The sequence below is a fragment of the Filicampus tigris genome, chromosome 18 (assembly GCF_054856515.1).
Source record: "Filicampus tigris isolate MCC_2025a chromosome 18, RoL_Ftig_1.0, whole genome shotgun sequence".
NCBI lineage: Eukaryota > Metazoa > Chordata > Actinopteri > Syngnathiformes > Syngnathidae > Filicampus > Filicampus tigris.
In genome coordinates, this window is record NC_141234.1 from 11996872 (window position 1) to 12017077 (window position 20206).

The window sequence follows — 20206 nt, forward strand, 5'->3', positions numbered from 1 at the left end:
AGCTCATATTCCACAAACGCAGTGTTCATCAGAGTGCATTGTTTCAACTAGTGGCCCTGCATAGAACATTCATTCATTCATTATCCATACCGCTTATCCTCACAAGGGTCGCGGGCGTGCTGGAGCCTATCCCAGCTGTCTTTGGGCAGTAGGCGGGGGACACCCTGAATTGGTTGCCAGCCAATCGCAGGGCACACAGAGACAAACATCCGCACTCACAATCACACCTAGGGGCAATTTAGAGTATCCAATCAACTTACCATGCATGTTTTTGGAATGTGGGAGGAAACCGGAGTACCCGGAGGAAACCCACGCAGGCACGGGGAGAACATGCAAACTCCACACAGGGAGGCCGGAGCCGGGATCGAACCCACAACCTCTGAACTGTGAGGCGGACGTGCTAACCAGTCGCCCACCGTGCAGCCTGCATAGAACATATTCTTGAAAAAAAAATTGGGTTCTATTTCCTCTTTAAAGTATCTTCCCTGTAAACACGTTTAAATGAGGTTGGATAATTCTAAACGCAGCCGCATCACCCGTTCAAGAAAGTGCAGCCGCATAATCTCAAATTGTTTATTTGCCCTGTTAACAACATTTCTTTTCATTTCATTTATTTTCATTCACTCAGTGAACACAATTTCTCTTTATGATTAGTGTCAACTGTTCTTTCTGGTCATTTGTATCACCAGAAAGTAACTCAAAAGATAGTCAAGCAAGCAATGGACTCCCTCTAGTGGTCCTCGAAAGAATCACTGCCAAAGTGCAGTGTAGTCGTATTCGACTTGTGTGCGTTTGCCGCTCCGGAGGCTGCACTAAAGACTAGCGCCTCTCGAAGGTGAAAACTCCATAATCCGTTGCTTGCAGGCATCCTCAGAATTCAATGGGGTCACACCTCTTCGGTGGCTGTGCGAGTTTTCACCTTTTACGGATGGCGGGTATGTCAAGGGCCTAGACGGGAGACTCGCCACGCCTTGAAAATGTGCAAGAAAGCGCGTAAGGAATGGACTTAAGTATTAACGGGAGAATATGCCTCTTTAAGAACTGTCTTTAACTCATTCACTGCCAGACATTGTCAGACCCTCTTTTATCATAACGTTAGAAAAAAATTGAAAAAAATATAAATAAATTCCTAGCATTGAATGGCTGGACTGTGAAAAGACAAATAAATTCGTCAATGGCAGCAAATTAGTTAAAGCATTACAATCCATTTCACTTCCAATAGTTCTAGAAAAAAAACTTTTTATTCCTCTAGTTTGCTTTTAAATGCCTTTAAATATTTTGTTTGTAAATGTGTTTAATTGTTGTCAATGTAGGTTCTCTTAATAATTCTTAGTAGACTACTTTTGTTCTGTCTGCTTTGCCTATGAATGTCTTAAACTGTTTGTTTGTAAATGATTTTGGTTGTATGAAGCACATCGAGTTGCCTTTTGTACAAAATGTTATATAAATAAAACTGCTTTGACATCCCTAATGTTAACTCTACTCATGAGTAATATTTTTTTTCTTGAACACTTAGCTCTACTACACTACTGTATTTTAACATTGATCGTGATGGTGGTATTTTAGGTGGTACTTGTTGAATGTTTGAGAACCCTTGGATTAGAACATAGTTTTTGTTATTAATATAAATTTCTAAAAGAGCACAAAATCAACAATTGAGGGGAAAGGCTTTGGAGGAAATCACAAGTTGCATGATCATTAAAATTTTATTTGAGCCATGCTAAAAGCTATCCATAATTATTCTAAATTGTTGAACCTAACTAGTAAACCCCAAACGTATTTGGATAATGATTTCTTAGGATTTTGCCAAAATGGAGTTGAAAAAGGAAAAAAAAAATCATGACAATTTTTCAATTCAAGAAAACCTTTAATGATTATCATGTTTTTTTTATTAGCTTTGAAATCAAGTGCAAGATAAAGACAAAGATTCAAAGTATTTGCCTTTCAAAAGTCTTCACTTGCTATTTACAGTAAATCACAGCGTAACAAATAAATTGGATCGCAGAATGCTTAGTGGCTAAAACAAAAAAAAACATAAACAGGTCAAGTTAAGAATACTCTGTTCCGAATACTTTTGTATGCCTGAAAAAGAAACATAACAAATGGATAGATGTACTGAACCACCCGAATCGTAAATATCATGCACAAGTACATGTGAAACCTCTCGACGTAAACGTGAGAGTTTTATTTCAAATTCACTTCTGTGATGTGCAAGGGGAAATCACAAATACTGTGCCACTCAAAGTAGGTAGACATAATTATATACATGGGCTGGGGATTATTGGAAAACGCTGCTTCATAAGACAAAAGTAATGAGACGATGCAGTGCAGGACATCAGCATATGACCAAAGCGCGAGCTTCAGGTCAATGGAGGAGTTACCTTCCTCAAGGTACATCTCCCTGTATTGAAGTGTCCGTGCAGATTGGGCCAACCTGTAATTGCTGTGCAGAGGACATGGATGCTCAGGGTTTACTAGGAGGGCGTGAGGTGAACACTCCTGAGGCCTCCAACATGGTCTTTCTCCGTGCTGTCTCTTTGGCTACATTATGGTTTAGTCTTCTTAGACGTTCCTGAAGACAGAACAACATGCTTGTGTTTACTACATTTTTTCTGTATCCATTTTTATCTGGTTGTCATTTCTATACAACCGGCATCTGAGGGTGAGCTCTGGACTGCCGTCAAGGATGTTGTCACTAACATCCACACTAAAACCATCAGCATTTATCGCAAAATCTCTCGACCTCCAAAGACCTCAGTTTGGCGGGGCATAAGAGTGTCCTCTCACTGGAGCACTGCTCACCTTTAGCATTGCTGTAGTGATTTTGAAAATGGCGGAATTTTGACCAGCCCAGCTGCCAAGTCATAGGGGGAAACACTTGGTTTGGGGGCAGTAACAACAGTGGAGCAGAAATTCATAATGAAAGCACATTTTCATAAATTGTCAGTTAACCAAATATTTACTCGACTTCACTTAGCCACTCCAGAGAATTTGCACACAAGCAATTAAAAATGAAATCTGATAGAATATTTATATTTTAAGAGACACAACACAAACCTGAGCATTCTGCAGTATGTTGTTTACAAGTACTACCCTTCGTCTTGCATTGAGAAGTTTCTTTACATATGGGTCCAGATCAAGAGCCACCTTTTGATGTTCATTTATCCTGCACAATTCTGTAAATAAAGCAAACACAAACAAAACACGTCCAAAGTCAAATATTAGTACAATAACGAATTTGTGTTACAATCTTAGCAGATGGACAGATGTGTTGTGCGTGTATGGGAATCGTGGACGTGTGATTCAGCCATGTCAAAATAAAGCTAAATTACCTGTGGCAAGATTGTCTATGTGTTCCCTTAGTTCGACTTGGCTCTCTCTGTAGATTAGAACATATTAACAAAAACATTTTGAACAATTGCACAGGTCTACCGCTTCACATTCCTGCAAATCCAGATATGGGTCACGAGACAGAAGTTAGCAGCAATGTGATGCAGATAACGATGAAATAATAACGTCAATTCAAACGGATGATTATGATGCACACTTACCTGACAGAGTGTACATGCAAGTCCAGTTGTTGGATGGCTGGTTTTAAAAGGTCGAGCATCCCCTCAGCAATGACATCTTTACCAGAAGAACTGTCAACAACTACCGCAGAAGCCATTTTCCTTGTGGAGCAAACAGAGCTATGCCGGAAATTGCGTCATCGTGACGTATAACATAAAGCCTCTCCATTTTCTTCCAGGGTTATATTCAGCTTCACAGGCAGCACCATTTTAAGAAGTCGCTTCGTCAGAGTCGCTTCTCAACGTTTCCTTGTCGTTGCAGAAAGTATATCAGGAGACAATCAGTACTCGTCGTTCTTTTTTTCGGCGCTTAGTTTTGTGGCGAAGTGTTTTTCTTGAACCTAAAGGGACGAATAACAACACCCTCTCGGCCTGGTGGTGTTGGAACAAGCTAGCTCTTGAAGCTAAGTTTAGCTAGCTGGCTCTTCTCGACCAATGCAACGTTCATTGTAAGTTAAATGTTTAATTAGTGTAGAGCCGAATTAAGTTCCGATTAAGTTGTGTGGATTGCCACATATATATGCTGTTTAAAGATGACTTGATATTTTACTCAGTGTTTTTTGTTTTTTTAAATAATGAGATAAAATAAATTACATACTAGTAGGCCTACCTGTTCTTGGATTTTGTAAGAAATGGGCAAACGATTGAATGATTACAACAGGTGGTGTTGAATTTTTTTTTTTCATCCACTAGTCAGCCATGAGTGATTGATTTGTTATTGTTTATGGTTATCTGTGGGTCACCATCAAGTAAATCAGTTGGTGGCGTTTTTAACAAAGCAGCAGAGGTTGTTCCCCGTGCACCTGTTTTTATTTGAAACTTCAAATGGGTTGTCATAGTTGACATTTTGATGCTCCCACCAGTTAGCTGGTAGCCTGGTGGGGTTTATGTCGTTCTACATGTGGAACTGTAGCTGCTTATGAGATTTGCCGAGATCTTGAACATGATTCACTTCATTTGTACGAGTCATTTGCGATGATTCTTTGATATTGCAGTCTCATGATTGCCTTTTCCCATTAGTGCACCCACTTGAACATGTTTGTTCTGTTTGTATTTTGTTTCCAGGAACCTGCAACAGAATTCAGTCAAAATGAGTGCTGCATCTTCTCAAAAAGTTGTCCTGAAGAGCACCACCAAAGTGTCCCTGAACGAGCGGTGAGGCGCCATGCACCCTGTCGGCAGTTTTAACACCAGACTCAAGGGCCATCCTTGGTGTTTGAAGGTCCTTGTGCTCTCTGAAGATGGCTACTGTCAGGGACCCGGCCCAAAATGGATGCGGTTTTGAAGTACCCTTGCGTGTGCACTGCTCACTCAGCTTTTTTAGACCTGTGAATATTTTGGGGCGCATAAGATGAAATAAGAAGGTTGCGAGGCACTTCAGATAACTTTGCCCAGGCCGATTGCTATGTGTGAGCAGTGCACAAAGGGAGATGAAGTGATAATACTTACTAGGCCTTTGATGGACCAGACCACTGTCCAGAAAATTCCATGGCACTCACACTCCCTGTTATGTACACGGTACAGTATACATGAAGTATACACAATAGAGGGGAGTGAAGATATTGCACTTTTTGCAGATCCCAAAAGGTTCCCACACTCTCTCTCTCTCTCTCTCTCAAACCAGCTGAAGTTAAGCACCTGTCATCTTTCTTCTGTTACTCTTTTCTCTTACTCTATACAAGTTCAGGTACTCGGTCCTAGCTTGGACGTGACGGAGCAGCCTACCCTGCTGCATGTCATCCTTGTCACGGTCCTTGCTGTAAGAGGCCGAGTAGCCAACATGGTCCATGGCCTCTGCTACTGCAGGATGACCCCATGAGCCAGTCAGCTGGAGGCCAGTAAGTGGCAATTGTACTCACTTTCTGGCTTTTTCTTAAAATCCAATCTTTCTCTCTCTCTCTCTCTCCCTCTCTCTCACTCTCTTGTTCTACTGTGCTTCTTATGCTTGGTTTGGAAAAAAAAAAAAAGTATTGATATCGAGAGAGAAATGAGTGCCAGCAAATGGAATATGAATGACAAAAGAGCCACAACAGTAAGTGGCCGCATCCATGACTTGAGAAATGACTTGATGTGGAAACCTGCTTCCTCCTCTTCTGTGTCCCCTGTCCTCGTCTTTTACTTCCTGTTTTCCCTCCCACCTTCTAAAGCTTCACTAACATGCTGAAGAACAAGCAGCCCACAGCGGTTAGCATTCGAGCCACCATGCAACAGCAGCATATGGCCAGTGCGCGCAATCGCCGGCTGGCCCAGCAGATGGAGAATCGCCCCTCGGTGCAAGCTGCTCTGAGTCACAAACAGGTACGCACCTCTAGGGTCGTTGGACTTTCTTAGAGCATGGGGTGCTAAAAAACGAACAGGTTGTCGTTACGAGGGAGGTTAACCTTTTCGAGAGTAGTCTACATGGTACTGCGTACCAAATAGCACGTCAAGATCATGTCCTGATTAAGGGCTGGGGAATATGATCGTCAATAAAGTTGCCATGAATCTGTTCTTCACAATTGCGTGTGATTTATAGGAAAATACTGTAGACCATGATCAGGGATCAGTTGGTCCTTGCTTCTTCCCAAAGGTACTCATGTTTCATTCAAATCCAGTCTTTTTTTTTTTTTTTTTTTAAATATTATTTATGATGTCAACAAAGCTATAGCACATGCATGCAAAAATGTTGGGTTTTCCTCAGAGGTAACCAAACATTTACTAGTTCACCACAAATCTGGGAATATGAAATTAATGGTGGGTGTTGGGGCAAACGACTAGCTAATTGACTTTTTTTTTTATACACCAAACAAGATCTGTCTGTTCAAAATCCAGTTGTTTTTGCAACCTCCAGGTGTGACAGCAGTGTGTGATACAAAAGTCTGGAAAAGAAGCACAATGAGATTTTTGGCGATAGCGAACATTGACCTAAGCATCAAGTCTGTTGACTAGCATGAGTGTTGAAGCCACATTCTTATGTCTGTCATGTTTAATATGCGAAGACCTCAAACCCCGAGTTTAATCCGCGTTTGGAATAATTTCCCAGAGCCTGAAGCAACGACTGGGGAAGAGCAACATCCAAGCCAGGTTGGGTCGGCCAGTCGGCATGGGGATGCGCGGAGGTGCCATCGGTGGCAGAGGAGGAATGCGTGGGATGACCAGAGGACTTCGCGGAAGAGGCAGAGGAGGAATGATGAGAGGTGCTCTTTCCCTGAGAGGTGCTTAAAACCACTTTTAAACTTGTATTCAGATTGTGTGATCCTCCCAATGCGTGCCAGTGCCCCTTTTTTTTTTTTTTTTTTTTTTCAAATTTTGTTTTCAATTGCAGGAAAGCGAATGGCTCCCGGTTTCCCCATGCGAGGCCGTGGCTCTGCTGGCCGTATGGCATTTCGTAGAGGCGGCCGCCAGCGTGCGGGAATTCCCGGCCGAGGGGGAGCTATGGGGAGAGGAGCACCCCGTGGAGGAATATCCAGAGGTACTCGTTCTGCATGTGTTGAGTGAATCCTCTGAAATGTTTCCTTTCCACTCACTATTGCTGCGTGCGCGCATTTGTGGACAGGGCGCGGCGGTTTGCGTGGGCGCGGCGGTTTTGCTGGCAGACGTGGCCGCGGCAGAGGTGTTGGCCGACCGTCGGTGACACGCGAGCAACTGGACAACCAGCTGGATGCTTACATGTCAAAGACCAAAGGTCACTTGGATGCTGAACTGGATGCCTACATGGCCCAGGCAGACCCAGATAATATGGAGTGACACTGGACTCGAGTTACTGCAAGAACTGTTCAGCTCCTTTAACACATACTGTGTAGTGTTGTTTACTTGTTCTCAAAAAAAGGGGAGAATCGTTTTGATGAGAGCATAAACAGTCCATGATGCTTTGGACAAGCAGAAAATTAGTAACACTGAATGTGCTTTCATCCACATGTTATTTCTACAACTGTTCCTTATGAAGCCCATTTTAACTGTACTTAACAGTATGACTCTACTTTTATAAATCTTGAAGAACTCAGTTTTATTTTATGTCATGTCCTTTTAAAACCAGTTCGAGTTCTATTCATGTGTAACCCGTTTTGTAATTATGTTGGAGTCACCGTTTGGGCTTTGTTTCTGGCATTGCAAATGATACGTTTCTGTACATCCAGAATTTGGTCATCCAAAGCATTTTTGTTGGCACTGTTTCATAAGTTATGTCAAAAGAATGTGTAAACAAAGCATTTTTTTCAGCCAACAATGAATGTGTTTTCTGTGTGGAAAGGGAGGTTTTTGAGACTTTTTTTTTTGTCCTTTAGCATCTCTGTAGCCAAAAGCCATTAACTAATTTCCAACTGAATTTAAAGAGACTGCAAACTCTATAGTTGGTAAATCTAATTAGGGAGATCAAGACAAACGCTTAACAATTAATTACTATTGGAATTATTTTGCAAGTGGATCGATGGTCTTATGTACATAGTGTATGCTATGCGGACAATATTGGGATAAAATCAGTTGCTTTCCACCAAATGCTACTCTGGTGAAAAGCATCACTCACCCCGAATTTAACTTGGAAGCCAATTTGTGAAATGCTTTCCGGATCTTTTATAAGGATCTAGGTGCAGCAAAATGAAGCATTTTATCTCAGATAATAGATGGATGTAACTGTTATTTTGCTAAATTACATTTACATAAATAGCACAAAATGTGCAGCTGCATGCTTGTGTCCGGTGCATCTGCACTGGAGCAGGCAAATGGAACTTAGCTGAATTTGAGACTGATTGTGCCAACTGAAAGGTTTGGGTGAATGCAGATGTTGGGTGGCGTGGACGCAATGGTTTCAGTAAATATGAATCTGTAGCTGGAACCTTGCACGACGTTTTGGGCAGTTGTGCATGAATTGGAAAAGGCTCGTTACTGTTCAGTTATTGTCTACTGTACAGTAACAGTGTTCTAAGCAAGGTTGCGTTGAGGCTTAACTGAATACTTTCACGCATCTTTTGGATAAGCCCTCATTGTATAAAGAAAATGAAGTGGAAATAGTGTTAGACGATGACTAAATCAGTAGTTTTTACATTGCATTTTTGTTTTTTGACGAATGACAAAGTGCTTAAGACGTTGAAACGATGACATTTACGAACTAAAAAGACGTGCTGGGTCAAATGACGAAAGTTACACAGTAATAAGTTCGTGTAACGTATGATCAAAACACTGGAAATTTAAACAAAAAATATATCTATACCATTTATACAAAGTAACCACAGTACTAAAATCATTGTTTACAGTATGCCCTCTTTTTTAATCTCCAGGCGCAAAAGGATCAATCAGCCAATGGGATATTTAACGTAAAGTACTTGCAATTGTCGCAACGCACAGCATAAATACTTTTGCAGCACCGTCAATCGTTCTTTTGCACTGCTCGCTAAATTCAGCGTAGGTTGCAAGTGCGCCACATCTCCGAAGCTGAGGTACGAACGCACTCGCTTTATTCATTTGTTGTATCATGGCGGAAGATATCACACGTTGGTTGAAGTACTTTGCAACCATTTATATGCGACGTATGCGTTTTTGTTTGGTTTAAATACCGCGCCTTGTACGACAGTTACGTTAGCTTTCAGCTAAGTAGATTCTAATGCTTTTACAAGCGGTGTCTAGAATGGTGTTGCTATTGAGTAGATGGAGTTTTTAAAACATCCCACGTCTGTCACGTTTAATAAAACTCGTTTGTTATTGTGTATTTTATAGTTTGCGCGTCTGCCGAGAGCGAAAAGGCCTCGGGCACGTGGTTCTTTGCATGCTAGCTAACCAAGTGATCAAGATGACTTTGGTATTGAAATCGTTAACATTACAGTGTTAGCTTAAATAGGCTCACGTTGCTCTTTCAAAGTAGCATTGTATTATTCATAAAGGTCATTAAAAAAAAAAGTTCAATATTCAAGTAGTCGCAGTCCATCTCCACTGCCACACGTTTTTCAATTTTTGGGGATGGTCCTGTTCAGTGGGTTCTTCCCATGACAGTTGTGGCCACATTACATCAGGTTATGCTTTCACCTCCGCACTACTGGTTGCTGCACGGTGTCAATGAGGCCTGATACATTACTTACTAGTCTATAGTGTTTCACCCCAGGTTCGTAAGTTGATGCAATTTATTCGTTGCAAATTTGTATGAAAAGTATTTTCCTCAATTTGCACTGTATGTGAATTAAAAACAATGAATTTTTCTTGCAGGATGGGATGATGTCACTTTTGCGGTTGGCCGTAGAGCCTGAAATGTGAGGTTCGTACTGGTTATGTCTTAAATTAAAAAAAAAAAAAAACTAAGTAACTGCTTCCCTTGTATATAGTGGCCCCTGATAGTTAATTATACAGTAAGGCAAATATCCTGTTTGGCACAGCAAGCGCTCTGGTCCTGTATGGTGGGCTGTCAAGCTGTTGCAGTGCAAAGACCAATCAATTCTCTTGCAACCCACTGCAGTCAACCCTCTGCTGTAGTGTTACTACCGAGAAATAACACTTTCTAGCCAATGTCGTTTATAGTTCTCCATGTCTTTGTATCTAAATGTAATCTTTTCCATTGTGCCAGGTACTGAGGGGTTCTCCTAGCCAGCTGGGTAAGTTGTCTGCTTGTATTTTGTCCACAAGAGATGGTTAATATGATGATTGGCTAAATATGTTCAACTGCTCTGAAGCATGAGTGACAATTGCCTTTCTGAACAATGTGGTGACTTTTTGATTGTGGGATAAGCTTGCCGTCAAAAGTCAACCATCTGCCGCTGTTTCTTGCAGGAGTTTGCCACTCTGAAGCTTGGCCTCCCTGACTCTCACCTCGGACGCAAGGCACAACACAATGTAAATATAGAAAGAAAACAGATTTGAGCCAGATGTTTATCTAAAAAATACTTGACACGGCAAGCACTGTGCGGTATCTGCAGCCTGCTGCTCCATCAGCAGGCTTGTTCAAAAGTCAGTGCGAGAGCGAAGTCAGCACGTGGCATCGTTGGTCTCCTCACTGCACGTGTGTGTAGTCCTGGTATGACTGTTGACACATCATTTTGGAATACTATGTTTGGTTATTAGGCATTATGACCCATGTGTCAACGTTTCAGAAATAAACATCCAAACAAGCACATTCTGTGGTCAAACGGACTAAATTGATTTGTAACGTTCTTCCTTCAAGGTTGCGCCGAGGCCAAGTTGAACCTGCCCATAGCCTCCGAGCAGATATTTCCCAGCCAAGGCGAGTAAAACAAGTCTGAAATGGAGCTGAACCATCATGGGAAAACAGTGGATTTAATTGCATATCTAGTTCCTGTATCAGCACTGTTTGGTGTCTGCATCCTGCTGCTTCATCAGCAGGCATGTTAAAAAGTACGTGCGAGAGCAAGTCATCTGACATCGTTGGGCTCCTCACTTGCTTGTGTTTTGGAGTCCTGGAATGAATGAAACAAGCGCTTGTCAGTCTTTTGAATTGAATATTGTTCGCATTAAACCGTATGTACTTGTTGCAATAGTACAAGGTTGTTTATTTTTTCTCACAGATGATGCTTGTTCCAGAAGCGTCTTTATCCTAAAACAAGGAAAAGTAAGTAACAATCTGTTATCACATTTTGATTTAGTGAATTGGTCATATACCAAGGCTTTCAGGTAGTTTCGTTCCTGATTTGCTGTGGACTTGACCAGAAATAAAAATCATTCCAGTGGGCTTCTGCAGCAGTTTGCTGAGAAGACTCGTTGGGAACACAATGTTAACTGCCGTCATGTCTGTTTTGTGTAGTTCTGATTTTTATTTTTCCCCACCCCCTTTATTTCACAGCAACCATGATGGGAGAGAAGAGTGAGTTGGGCACTGCGTTATAACGTTGATTAACGTTTGTCATCTCTTGCTTTGTAAGACTAAAATAAAACTTTAAAAAAAAAAAAAAAACTTGTCTGTGTACTATGTCTCTATTCAGCTCAAGTAGTACACCTGTATGTCCAGCAAGTGGCAGTGCACATCCACAGTGATGACCTTACCCTTGCTCTTTTATACACTATGTACATGATCACTATACAAAAGTGTATTTCCTTGGATATTCAGTACAGTGGAGCAGATGCTGGTATAAGATTGTGTAAATTCTTGCTTTTGGGGTTTGAATTGCAAATGTACTCACAAAAATTGTATGATGCACATATGCGTTTAAAATGTTAAAAAAACAAATCCTGCTTATTTGCTCATTCAAAGTTGAGAGTCGCAGAAGTATTTTGCAAGTGGAAAGTTCACGCAACTGCTCTTCCTTAAAAAAAACCGATCTCTCTTCAATGGTAGTCCCCGTTACGTTGCTGGTTTAGACAAATGGATTGGGCTGCTAACGAATGTTGCCAAAGGTAATTCAAAACCTGTGCTTGCTGTTACTGAGTAGTATACTCACTGGCCACGTCATCACAGAGGTATTCCCTTAACAATGTATTGACATTTGGCAGTGGAACTGAACCTCAAATGCAGAACTGCCTTAACTAAAATTCTTAACATCTGAGATCAAAGAGCACGTCTAAGTGTCATTCAGCTTCTAAGTGTAGCACACTATTGTAGGGTATTAATTGCTCACGCGTGTATGTAAAATTAGGCTGGAGGCTCACCCTGTTGGCACCGTGACATTTCCCTCTATTGCTCATGAGAACGTGTTGTGCATATGTGCGCAAACAGGAGGACATTGTTTTTTCAGTGCGCTAACGCGTCACAGTTGGAATGAGAGCTCCCAAGTCTGTAAACAACGATCTATTTTCAGTACATGTTGACGTACATTACATAGTGTTGTGCACTTGTAAACAGCTAGCGCACCTGTGGTTATGGAAGCCGAAATTTGGGAAGGGGTCAGGCTTCCACTGCTAATCTTTCTTGGAAAGCTGACACGTGGCCAGGCACAGACTGACACCGTTCACCCACTGGTCTCTCTCCTCTATCCCACAACCTTTCACCTCATTATTACTGTATGTTATGCACAGCTGTATTGTGTTTTATCTGTTGTTACTATGACACCTAGAATCAAGGAGAATGTGCACAGTGGTCCGTGTCTCTTTTGGTCATTGGATATTATGTTTGAACGCAGATACGAAAAATGGAAAAACGACTCATTTGATTTTCATTTTAAAATACAAACACCAACATTGAAATACGGCTTAATTTTATATATTTTTTTGTCTGAAACGAGTAAGGAAAATTCTAAAAACTGTTTTATTTTCTGTAGTCACAAAGCCCCAGGTTGTCAAGTTAAGTAAAAAGCTTTCTTTAGACACCTGAGAACTCTTTTGAATTGAAGAAAAAAGGATGCCTTTAATACAGAGAAATCACATTCATTAATTTTAAATATTAAAGTATTGCAAAATTAGTACAAATGTACACAAAAATATACTGTATATTTGAATGTACTGTAATATTTTTTTCAAATAGGTCTAACAGACACGATTTCAACTAAAAGTATATTTATAAAATAACATTGGGTGTCATTAGACTGTGCCGGTGTCCCTAATGGTTTGACCCTCTCGAGCCACCACAGGCATAATGCTACATAGAAGAAAATGGAAGCAACCAGCAGCATGCAGTACCTTTGAAGAATATGTTGATAGTGAGGTGTGCAGTTAGACGACCAGCAACAGGTGAACATGGGGAGAGATTTGCCTCAAAATTAGTCACAAATGCATCCGCGATGCAGTGTTCACGTGTTTTTTAGATATATTGGTGCTTTTCACTTGTGTTGTTTAATGTGCGTGCATTTATCATGAATCATGACGTGTGAATTGTCGAATGTGCGTTTGTGGCTCAGCAAACCGTATTTCTTTTGGACGCAAACGTCATGCCGTTTCCAAGATATTCCCACACTGGTGGATGACATTTCAATCGCGAAAACAGAAAAGGTGTGTGTCCGTCCGTCTGTCAGTTCAGATTCAGAAAAAAAAATCAGCCGTGATTGGTCATTGTGAGAAGTTGTGATGTCATTTTCAGTCAACAGAAAACAAAATGTCCGACCCCGGAGATGGCTAAAAGCAAGTGAATTTTTCTGCTTAACTTATATTCCACAAACGCAAAATTAATCAGAATTCCGTGTTTCAACTAGTGGGCCTGCTGGGAACATATTCTTGGAAAATATATGTTTGGTTTGACTTCCACTATAAAGAGGAACATGCATTTAAAGTGCACGACGGCCATGAAGTTTAACAGTGAAGCTCAAGATAATGTATGCAGAATGGGTAACAACAAAAAAAGTAAAACATCATTGAGCTCTGATTTACAGTCAAAATGTGAATGAATACAGTATGATTTCCTTAGTCCTCCATCAAAGCATACATACAGTACATACATACTTATTAAAATGTGTTTTGTTTTGTTTGGGTAGTGGAGCTTACGTACGTTATAACTGTTGGATCCTTCATCATGCAGGAGAGAATGTTGGTCTCTCCCCATGGTTGTAGTATGCCCGAAAATGTTGGCCAAGTGACTTCTTACAAGTTGGAAGACATGTGTGATGCTAATTCGACAACACGTTGGTTGAGCATGTCCACATGGTCAAATTATTTTCAATCTTTTCTCAGAGTACCACCATTTTTGTCCAGGCCTGTTTCATGAGCTTTTGCTTATTTTTCAAAATAAAGCTGTTCAACCATAATTCAAAAGCTATTTCTGATTTTCATTAGTTAGTTTATTAGTTTTTGTTTTTATTACTTTTATTATGATTATTAGTTTTATGTCGTATTATACGTTTTACTGTACGCTTCTGCTGGAGCTGCTCATTGATGCAGTCATCTGGAACACCGTGATGACAAGTTGGATGAAATGTAAAGACAGTCTCCTCGTTGCTGCATGTAGTGTGTCACTTTAATGACAACTCATTTTTAGTTGACTTTAAGATGTTTTGAGTCACTGTAGACTGGAACCTTCCACTGCAGCAGCTGGTCGATCTCCTGAAAATCTGCACTGGTGCAGAGACTCCTCCTGGAGGGACAATCCTGCAAATACCACAAACGACGGACCAGTCAAGCTGCTATTTTTAGTACGTTTGTTTGCATGTCTTGATACTGACAATTTAGGCAACTTTGAGGACCTTCCACATTTATGGAGAATTTCTCTTTGCCCAGCAGGTGGAAGAGTCCCTGACGGCACTCTTACTGGAAGCTGCAGCGGATGTCAAAGAAAAAGCAGGCGAGTGCTCTTTCAACATACCAAGTTTTTTGTAGCCCGTTTAACTGGTCAGCGAGTTGATTATCGCGACACCTAGAACAAAAAACAGTTAAGTACTTTGATTCATCAAGTTTGAATTTTGCAACAGGTCCCAACCTTGACCAAGAGGAGCTCGACTTCAAAAGTTGCCACCTGGCGGACAAGAGCAGGACAAAAAGCTAACGTAACTTGTTGAGCAGGGTCTTCAATCCTGTTTTCCATTGCGCCCATCTGCAACACACCCGATTCAAGTGATCAGCAAGCTCTTTAGGAGCCTGATCATTTCAATCAGGTGTGTCGCAGCATGGAGAAAACATTCAGGAAGCCGGCCTCAAGGAACAGGATTGGAGATGCCTGATGAGTGTCCTGACTGCAACTTTGGCAAAACTGCTGAGGAAAAAAAAAAAGCTCACTTTATACGCCACCATCTTGTTTCACACCTCTCAATTAAGATCTGGCATGACTGCAGAAAAAGAGGGGGAGGAAAAACAAAAAGCAGAAGTTTGGATGGGACACTGCTGGAAAGTCACATCAGGTCTCCTGCGCCTCCTTCGGTTTCATCCAGAATCTTGGCTGGTGCTTCTTCCTGGAGTGATGCTACCGCAAACATTAAAGTTGACAATGATCAAAGTGTTGCCTTTGTTCCCACCTGACTCAGGTGTCAAATCAAGGTCCAGAAAGTAAAACCCCTGCCACAGTTTGGCTGTAGCCGCAGGTGCTTCCACTCAACCGGCAAGTAAACGAGCTCCCCAGAAGTCAAACTGAGGCTGGGTTTTTACTTCCTGGACCTGGATTTGACACACCTTTGCTGATTGATAAACTCACAGGAGGTCCCCTGTTCAGCACATGCTGAAATAAGTCAAACATTTGTAGTACATGTATGAAAGATTGCGCGTTTCACCAGTGAGGAGAGCAGAGCTGGACGCCTGTTCAACAGCATGGTGGCCTGAAAGACAACGTAAGCATTCCACTTGAAAATACTCAGCCTGACAAGCTAGTGGCTTAGCAACCTGACATGGACATGCAAAAGTCTCATGACGCCATGTCCCAAAAAGACAGGAAGTCAGACATTTTAAGGGTCATTTGGGCCATTCTGTTTAAGATCTGAAGAAATAATAATCAACACACAGATACTTGATTTAGTCTGTTTAATAATATATTTTATATAAAAACACAGAACTCGTGCCATTTTGCAGTCAACCTGGCTATTCTTCTGAAGATGCAAGGCTGTGGACAGAAATGAGTTTTAATACTCATGCATGAAAATGTACTTTATTTATTCAGTTTAATTGTGAAGTTTTGTCTACGTACCTTTGGCAAAACGATACTTTCGTCCAGGTGCTGGAAAAGGTTTGGGCAAACGCTTCGTTGGTCATCGTCACACAAAGCATCTGCATTACTGTTGAATAAACATCAACTTAAATCATGAATGAATATTTAAATTGTGTCCATCCGTTTATCATCAGTATACATGTTGCAAAAACACGTTTTGGTGCAATTTAAAGTCGTAGGTAGGAAGCGTTAATTACCCACGTTAGAGCAAACGCTTTAGCTTGCCATGTTAGCAAGGCGTGAGCATGCCAAAAATGCTACTTACTAGTGATGGGACGAGCAACACTAGTGCATCAGCACTGTGCCGAGATCTCAAGTGTGAAACCCCGTATTGGTACGTGTATCGCTTTAACAAAAACTCATGTGACCAATACAGGAAGTGTGTCGTTTGGCTGTGCCGTGTCAATTTGTGTTTATAAGGAAACAAACTGTATCGACATGTTGTGGATTTGTTGGATGGAGATTGAGCACTTGGTTAACAAAATCCCATACACAAGTTACGCGTTCTCTCTAAATTTTATTCGATAAATTTGTTGTATATTACATGCTCACTTGAGCCTTTACACAAACAAGCAGATTTTGAACTCAGCAAACAAATGGAGCAAATACAATATACAATGATCATATTTTAAGTACTAAACTAGCAATTGAATAAAGATTTATTATTTGACAAACTAATGTTGGGTCATCATGCAAATTTATGCTTTTTTTTACATAATGTAACCTGCAATGATTTTTGATGTACAGCAGAGGTCAGTGTTAACTGACCAACACAGTATCAATACAGTGTCAACACAGTTCGTTTACTCTTTTTCAGCGACTTAAATAGGTTTCCGGCGATGACGTCACTGAGAGGAAAAAACATTTAACACAGAAAGCTAAGCAGTTGATGCTAGCAAAGCAGTTGTTACATTGAAAATGCGGGAACGAAATAATAGCAGCATTGTCATAAATGCTTACATCTCAGAAGTTCTGACTGGTCAAATGGTTAGTGTCATTTCTTGGTCTTTGGGAGACCCGCGTTCGATTCTTGCTTTGTTCACCATTTACTTTAAACCCTGGTTGCCAGAACACCACTCTACTTCTTATATTACTCGGCCACCTTGACGGACAAAATTCGAAATTTTGTTGTGTGTTTATTGGATCATGAGCAACAGTTGGACATTTTCCTGCAGTCTTCCAAACATACATCTATCCGGCCATTACCCGAGCCGCTTATGCTCAGTTACATGAAAAAAGGAAATGCAGTGAAGTGGTCACTTACACCTACCACTAACTTCATGATGTTATCCATCGGGAGAGTTTGCAGTCAACTTGGTTTGAAATTGAAGATGAACATGACAACGAGGCAGTGTAGTTTGTTACTTGGCTTTATTGTGACCGTGAATAAAGTGCTTGAATAAATAACACAAGTGTCTTCTTGTCTGCTTCATCACAAACAGTCGCAAATGTTTAGTTCGTGTTTTAGTTTCAAGATGCTTTGTCGATAAAGTCAACTCTTCTGGGAGGTTGAGAAGCGTCTCGTCTCGTCTCGTTGGTTGTGGGGAGTGGGTGGGTCGCTACTGGTCCGACAGGTCCGTAGCCTTAACCTGCAACACACAACGAAACATGGTGTAATCAAATTGAATAATAACCATATAATATTGGGGATAAAATGGGAAGACTTTCCGAGGGCCCCCCAAAGTATTACGTGTCATTGCTCCAAATCCACCACCGCTCATCCAACCCACCCCTACCCAAAAACACCATCCATCCATTATCTACACCGCTTATCCTCACAAGACACCACCTCCAAACCAAATTACCAGTGTGTGCATATGAAAAAGATTAACGAGAATAAACGACGACCAATCGCCACTAAAATTCATGTGCACATCTCGACTTGTGCCCACATAAATCTCTTAAAATATCAAAACAAATAGCCTCACTATTGTATGGACATGAAGCGTTTTCCTCTTTGAGTGCGCACCTTTATATTCAATGACCAAAAGTTAGTCCTAAACTCCTGACAGACCAAATCTGCTTCTGTTAGCGACAAAAAAGATTACCTTAGCCTTATGAAAATCATGACAAACAAGGGTTTTGACGGTCCCCCCCCCCAAAAGAAAAGCGATTGACGAAAAAAACTGTCCGCCACTTGTTCGCCGCTATCTGTTGCCATGGTTACAGGGCACGCACATTGCGGTGGATTAAGATAAGATAAAGCATTCGGAACATAGCTTCACATTTAAACGCAGAGGTGCTGTCCGTTCCCGTGTCCCCGTTAATAGTTATCACAGAAGAAGATAATTATACAATACCCTGGACTGCTCCCTGCGTGCTGTTTAAAGGTTTATTTGCCGTAATTTCGGATTAGCATGTCTGCCTATAACTGTATGGTAGCATTTAGCTAGCGGACGTTTGTTGTTTAATCACTTGTTTTCACGCCAGTGTTGTGTGGAACAATAGCTTTGAGTGACAATTAAACAACTTGAAGTCAGAATCTTCTTACTTTAGAAGTGGTTGAAAGTGCCCTGCCCTGAGATAATCTTGAATGTAGTAGATCGATGAGAACACATAAATTGCCCGGATTCAGATGACTACTACCCTTTGACAATTGTACACAGACTTGTGTATTGTACATACATATTTGACACGATCGATATCATACCTCGGGTCAGTAATCCAGACTTCCTGTTGACGTTTCTAAGGATCCAAATCTCCAATCACATGCAATTTTCCGCACACTCGCCTGCCTGTCCAAAGTCTAAGTGTACTTCTCCATCGCTACAAATGGTTAAAATTCTCTTAAAACTTGTAGTCTATCAAACTATAAAAATATAGTTGGGATTCTGGGATTCTGGGATATACTGTACTACTATTTTTAGCACCATGGTCGGAGCACACGATTGTTAACCAAAACAACACAGAATCCAATTTCATGATCGTATTTTTATGCAAAATGGGTCTTGTTTTATTTTTTTTAAACCAGCTAAAATTATTGTTAGTTGTTTTCAGATTTGAGGTCCCTAAATTTGGAAGGTCCCTAAATTCGAGTATTTCTTTAAATTACTTTAATGTAAACTTAATAGACTATATTCTTCTTTGCGTAGTATTTTATTTGACTGCATTGCTTAAGTTCTAGTAGATGTTGATGTTTTTATGTCCAATCAGCAGCCATGTGAATTTAATGGGCCTGGGGCGTTCAGGATCACTGGTAGCGCTGGCCGAGCAATGTCAAATATATTAGAAGAGGGACTGTTTAAAAGTTCAACCGCGATGGTCCTTTGTGATGTCAGCATTGTCCGTCCGCTTATTGGTTGGCCTGAACAAACCACTTCAGTTCAGCAATGTTCTTGGGATACCTAGTGTGAGTGAATCACACTCAGGCCATAGCATCTGGGTTCAAAGGGCCGCTCCATAAAATATTATTTGTTGAAGCCATTCTCTTGTTTACTTAGGCTTATTGAGAATAGCAAACATGAAAAGAGCAAATAAAAAGCAAAGGTGTGTCCCTGTAAGGAGTTTATTTTTCTAGCAATGATGAAACCGAATTGGAATCTAAATCACTTGCAATGTTTAATAAGCTTTAAAAATAAATAATTTAAAAGTGACTAATAATCAGGTATAAATAGGGGGAAGTAGAATTCTAACTTTTTGCTGCGTTAGCATTAGTGTGATAAAATTATATATATGTGCAGTATGTGTACTGTATGTGTAAGATTGATTTGACTATAATATGTGCGATAATGTAAGACCGTTTTTGGGTTGACTTGCCCTTGATGGTGAGGTTGGAACAACATAAAACAAAAGCAACAGGCTCCAGAAGTACGTCTTTATTATTCTAAATACAATATACTTGAACATTCAAAAAAATGCAACTCATCTACTTGACAGGTAACAGGAATCAAAAGATGCAAAAAGGTCAAAATTGATTCCATCCGATAATATATGTCACCTGCACAGAGAAACATGTCGGCTGCTCAGCGGGGGGAAGTCATCGTAATTTGGCTCATTTTTGCAAAGTACCACCATTTTTGTCCAGGCCTGTTTCATGAGTTTACGATTATCATTTTTTAAATAAAGCTGTTAAACCAATTCAAAAGCTATTTTCATTAGTTAGTTTTCATTAGAGTTTTATTTGTTTTCATTACCTTTCTTACATTATTATTATTATTTATTTATTTATCTA

General features: G+C 40.6%; 2 protein-coding genes, 5 long non-coding RNA genes and 1 other non-coding gene across 9 annotated transcripts; 4 read left to right on the plus strand and 4 right to left on the minus strand.

Moving 5' to 3' along the window:
- Positions 1-1846: 1846 nt before the first annotated feature.
- Positions 1847-3716, minus strand: snapin (SNAP associated protein). The gene is made up of 4 exons (XM_086015119.1): positions 3552-3716; positions 3333-3379; positions 3058-3176; positions 1847-2572 (listed from the first exon to the last, which is right to left on the minus strand). The coding sequence occupies exons 1-4, from the start codon at positions 3665-3667 to the stop codon at positions 2465-2467; spliced, it is 390 nt and encodes a 129-aa protein (XP_085871245.1). The 5' UTR covers positions 3668-3716; the 3' UTR covers positions 1847-2464.
- A 6-nt stretch (positions 3717-3722) lies between these two features.
- Positions 3723-7796, plus strand: chtopa (chromatin target of PRMT1a). 2 transcript variants are annotated; one of them, XM_086015117.1, is made up of 7 exons: positions 3723-4018; positions 4635-4724; positions 5717-5867; positions 6085-6138; positions 6592-6763; positions 6874-7020; positions 7105-7796. In XM_086015117.1, the coding sequence occupies exons 1-7, from the start codon at positions 4005-4007 to the stop codon at positions 7293-7295; spliced, it is 819 nt and encodes a 272-aa protein (XP_085871243.1). In that variant the 5' UTR covers positions 3723-4004; the 3' UTR covers positions 7296-7796. The 2 variants fall into 2 exon arrangements, with proteins under 2 accessions (XP_085871243.1, XP_085871244.1); XM_086015118.1 differs by lacking the exon at positions 6085-6138 and having other exon boundaries at positions 3729-4018.
- A 1099-nt stretch (positions 7797-8895) lies between these two features.
- Positions 8896-11443, plus strand: LOC147132562 (uncharacterized). The gene is made up of 7 exons (XR_015082101.1): positions 8896-8980; positions 9741-9789; positions 10096-10123; positions 10299-10361; positions 10690-10749; positions 11051-11094; positions 11326-11443. It is a non-coding gene; the product is annotated as an uncharacterized LOC147132562 (long non-coding RNA).
- LOC147132563 (small nucleolar RNA SNORA8) lies at positions 10424-10562 on the plus strand. Its single transcript, XR_015082329.1, has one exon. It is a non-coding gene; the product is annotated as a small nucleolar RNA SNORA8 (small nucleolar RNA).
- A 1601-nt stretch (positions 11444-13044) lies between the features above and the next one.
- Positions 13045-16133, plus strand: LOC147132564 (uncharacterized). Its single transcript, XR_015082095.1, has 4 exons — positions 13045-13145; positions 14413-14536; positions 14622-14685; positions 14813-16133. It is a non-coding gene; the product is annotated as an uncharacterized LOC147132564 (long non-coding RNA).
- On the minus strand, positions 13883-15752 carry LOC147132565 (uncharacterized). The gene is made up of 4 exons (XR_015082093.1): positions 15605-15752; positions 14821-15300; positions 14707-14757; positions 13883-14492 (listed from the first exon to the last, which is right to left on the minus strand). It is a non-coding gene; the product is annotated as an uncharacterized LOC147132565 (long non-coding RNA).
- On the minus strand, positions 15837-16434 carry LOC147132566 (uncharacterized). Its single transcript, XR_015082094.1, has 3 exons — positions 16301-16434; positions 16015-16102; positions 15837-15930 (listed from the first exon to the last, which is right to left on the minus strand). It is a non-coding gene; the product is annotated as an uncharacterized LOC147132566 (long non-coding RNA).
- A 955-nt stretch (positions 16435-17389) lies between these two features.
- On the minus strand, positions 17390-19236 carry LOC147132567 (uncharacterized). The gene is made up of 2 exons (XR_015082206.1): positions 18686-19236; positions 17390-17624 (listed from the first exon to the last, which is right to left on the minus strand). It is a non-coding gene; the product is annotated as an uncharacterized LOC147132567 (long non-coding RNA).
- Positions 19237-20206: the final 970 nt, after the last annotated feature.